Below are 4,241 nucleotides of genomic sequence, written 5' to 3' on the forward strand. Positions count from 1 at the left end.
GTGTGTGTGTGTGTGTGTGTGTGTGTGTGTGTGTGTGTGTGTGTGTGTGTGTGTGTGTGTGTGTGTGTGTGTGTTAAGGGTCAGAACTAATTGTTTGTCAGAGGAACTGCAGGGGTGCAAGATGCAGGCACCAAAAGCAGGGGGGCTTGGCTGCTAGGAGAGGGAGATTGGAGAGGAAGTGAGGTGTCAGAGATTGGTTCCCTTAACCTTGCTGCAGCATTCAGTGATCCATTAAACAGCATCCCCTCCCTCCCTCCCCCACGTTTTCTGTCAAAGGGTGTACCGTCTACCACCGCAGGCAGACCTCCCTCCATCTGCTGATCACCGTTGAGCCTCAGGGAGCGATGGCCTGTTGGCCCGTACTGATGCCCCAACCTTGTCGCAGAGACAGCGGTTAAAGACGTAACAGTGGAGCAGTGTTGCATAAAAGATAATAGTGTCAGACTTGTTGTTACCAAGATCCCCATTTATGTGATGTGTTCATCACTGGATTATGACTTCTAAGGAAATTCCAACAGAAAACAATATTGATAACATTTCTGTTCATTTGCAGATGACAAGGGACTTTCTCTTGTTCTAGGTCAGCCTTATTCCTGTGGACTCGTCAATTTTTTGGACTTCACTGCAAAGCAAAAAGGAGAAAACAGAGATGGAAATCAGGTACTTTGTTCTGACACACACCGTAAAATGTACAACATGTGTTATGATGAGTCTATTATGCATTCATCACAAAATTGTCAATAGGGGTCACTATTGTTCCAGTTAAGATGCTCAGTAATATTTGGATGATCTCATTTTTAGTCCCGGAGGATTTCACTTCATCACATCACAGCCTGGCAGGTCCCCTCTTTAGTACCTTTCATCCACATTTCTCCCGTCCCTCTGCATAAACATCACTGCTTTTAAGACCTCCGCCTGCAATGATGTCATTGTCCAAAGTCACGTGATTTTTATGGGGAATTTTTCTGGAGTATCGTGGAGCACAGGTGAAACATCCACGAGATGCCAGGAACATGGTTACCATTTCTTTGTCAAAAACAAAGTGGCCACTGCTCTGTAACACATTTCCTTCCATTTAAATGCTGCTTGTGCGTTGACCTGAGTGTTACACTTCTAATAGCACTGTGCAGATATGACCACATAATTATTTTACAGAGGTTTCATTGGATAATTGTTTAATTGGGATGTAGTCACCTAATTATTTTGCTCTGAACTAGGGACCATATGGCGCTTGGCAGGTGAAACGCAATTAGGCCATGCTAATTTATGATGATTATACCTGAGCATGACTGAACAGCCTATACTGTACAAAAATGTGTCTATCAGGGCCAATCTATTTTAGTTGTAGAGTGCATATTTGGAGTGATGGCATTGCATTCATTACCCTGCAGTTTCTGTGTAAGCGTGCGTTTCCAGGGGGTTGTTTAGTAGGAAGGGCTGTTAGTGTTACCTAATTGTTCACCGAGGCCAGAAACAATACTTGTAGGATTTGCTTAATTGGCAGATAGAGAGATTAATCACTAATGAGTGAAATTAGTTGAAGACAAACACTTAACGACTGATCAAACTATCATGTTCTTTGTGCCAGTGCGACTAAAGATAATAATAAAATCGGGATATTAAGCAGTTATTGGTTCAAACTATAAATTTGGATTTGGCCCCACATGACCTCAAGCATGACTGTTCGTGATGATTACTGGCACAGTTATAGATGAGATTTTCACCATGTGGAGCAAACAAAGTCATCCATCAAATCTTAGGAGCCCACTAAGAAATCACAGCCGCTTAAAAAGATATCACAAAATTAAATACTATCGACTTTGCTGTCTTTATGAAAACACCAATATTTGCACAGAGAGAGGCGGGGAGCGTTTGTGTGGGGTGATGTTGCATGTTGAAACGTTCATGATTCAAGGGGAGATGAATGGCCTCTATTAGGAGCATTTAATCAGTAGCTGGCCCAGTGCTCCCAGTCTCCTGCACCCCCTGGGGAAAGATTAATGGGTACAGGATATTTCATCAGGTCCTCCACATCACTGCTCAGGATATGAGGCTGTAATTGTGTCTGTTTTTGCTGTTGTTTCGTGTTGCAGGCGGAGAAAGATGAGCCCGCAGGTTGGAGCAGTTCGGGGAAGGTTTCCCAAGGAGCCATAAGGAGTGGCAGAGCAGGATCGAGAAAAGGCAAACGAGTGAAGAGGGCATGATCATCTGCAAGACAAAGAACAGCCTCTTATGTGATGCATTTTAAATATATTTAAATTAAAATCTAAAGGAAAAAAAAATCACTCCAATGTTAAAGTTTACCACAAAGAGTGTTAACCTCCACCACATTCATCCTCCAATCACCTGGTCAGATACTTTTGACAGCCTTTGTTCCCGCCCAGTGGTACTGTCCCACCTCACCCTTAATCTTCTGCTGTAATGTTTCGTGTCAGCAATACTCAGTAAATGATGAGACATGAATTCTTAAATATTGCTATGAACTAAGACTCGAGTAAAGAGTAGTAAGTCTGAGTTACATTATGTCTTTTTTGACTTTCCTCTGATGAACATAACAACGTTGCGTGTTTCGATTCAAGTATAGATGCACTACATTTAAAATGCACTTGTGATGTCCTTGAAAATGATTGTGCACTTTAGATTCTTCACTGGTTTCCTCCTCTTGGAAAAAAAGGGATGTTTGCTTTGCTGCCATTGCATCTCATGAAAAATGGATGACCTCCCAAGGCTTTCTTCTGCCCATTGCTCTTCATATTTGCACAAAGCCCAGGGACTGCATTTGGGTTAGCATCCTCCCTCCCTCCATCCTCCCTCCTTCTTTCTCTCCCTCTGTGGTTTGTTCGCGGGGTGAATAACTTAACACATATTTCAGCTTGACACACTTCTGCTCTGGGTTTCCCCTGGGTGCCCAGTTCACGAGCCCACACATGCTGTATTATTTAAAAGTGGGGTTTGGAGTTCTGCGCGTGTAATCTCCTCTTTGTGTAAGGGCCGGGGGACTGCCTTATGAAGTTGTTCGGCTTTTCCTTATGACCTTGTATTTGTGACTAGATGATATTTCAAGTGTAGCCAAAAGACACGAGAAGCATACCAGCACAGTTATGTTTTTTGGCAATATAAGCTTTATTTTTTTTTGTAAAAGAAGAAAAACACATCTCACAAACAGCACAGTCTGTATCATAGCAAAAATGGTGTACAGTACAAAATGATGGATTACAGGAAATAGAAATCCGGACAATATATCATGAGCACAAGAATAAAAATCGAACGCAGCAAAAATGCACGAGGAGGATAATAAATAATGCCTAATGACGCTAAAAAGCAAACTGTCTCAAAGTCTTGGAGTGAAATCAGCTTTCAGCTCAACACACACACACACACACACACACAGACAGACACACACACACACACACACACACACACACACACACACACACACACACACACATTAACGACCAAAAAAGAGGATGGGGTCTGCTGTAACATCCCATCATCCTGGCCGCCTTGTCAGCCTGGCAGGAGATTCCCTCCTCCAAACGTTCAGCAAATACACCTGCTATTCATTTCCTACAAGGCAGAGAAGGCTCGCCAGACCTGACAAAGCTATTTACCCACCTCCAGCCCAGCCTGTGCAGACGCTATCGCTAATGTTTTCCCTTCTGCAGGAGATCAATATGTTTGGAGGCAGACAAACAACCCTGCTCTGCCAGGCAGGCTCTTCCCCGTTTAGCAGGCCACCACTGGGGGCCCTGACAGCAGATGTACACAAGCGAATCAACAAGCGACGCTTCTCCAGAGTCAACACTGGACACAATCAACAGTGCAGGATCTACAGTGCTAAGAATTAACACTGCAGCCCATATGTGCCATACCAAGGATCAACACTCATCCTCGCTGGTGTGCCAAGTTATGTCAGCTGCCAGAAAACAAACCACAGAAGGAATATTGATCCAGGCGCAAGCCAGGGGAATCGCTGAAATTTAAAGCTGTTGGAATGAACATAAAGCAGGAGAGTATAGTCAGCTGGAGAGCTGCTCAGTGCGAAATGCTTAGGACAGGAAAAGCGAAACGATTCAGACAGATTCAGAGGAGCACATAACTTTTCACCAGATAAAATAGGCATATAAGCTTGGGCAAACAACAGCAACAAACCCAGACAATACAAACAGAAAGAGCCAGACTAAACCAACATCCAGGTCTCCCAATCTTCTCCCCTGGATAAGCCCTCATCCTCTCTAGGG

The 4,241-nt window shown here is 43.7% G+C and overlaps 1 protein-coding gene across 1 annotated transcript in view; it reads left to right on the forward strand.

Moving 5' to 3' along the window:
• The window catches only part of LOC102203389 (uncharacterized), a 7,901-nt gene extending 4,595 nt beyond the window's left edge, over nucleotides 1-3,306 (forward strand). Inside the window, exons 18-19 of the mRNA XM_013908394.1 lie at nucleotides 554-660; nucleotides 2,094-3,306. Coding sequence (XP_013763848.1) covers nucleotides 554-660; nucleotides 2,094-2,204 — 218 coding nt within the window. The 3' untranslated portion in view covers nucleotides 2,205-3,306. The remainder of the gene's footprint in view (nucleotides 1-553; nucleotides 661-2,093) is intronic.
• Nucleotides 3,307-4,241: the final 935 nt, after the last annotated feature.

The sequence above is a fragment of the Pundamilia nyererei genome, unplaced genomic scaffold, assembly GCF_000239375.1.
Source record: "Pundamilia nyererei isolate P.nyererei 1_Seehausen unplaced genomic scaffold, PunNye1.0 scaffold00010, whole genome shotgun sequence".
NCBI classification, from domain to species: domain Eukaryota; kingdom Metazoa; phylum Chordata; class Actinopteri; order Cichliformes; family Cichlidae; genus Pundamilia; species Pundamilia nyererei.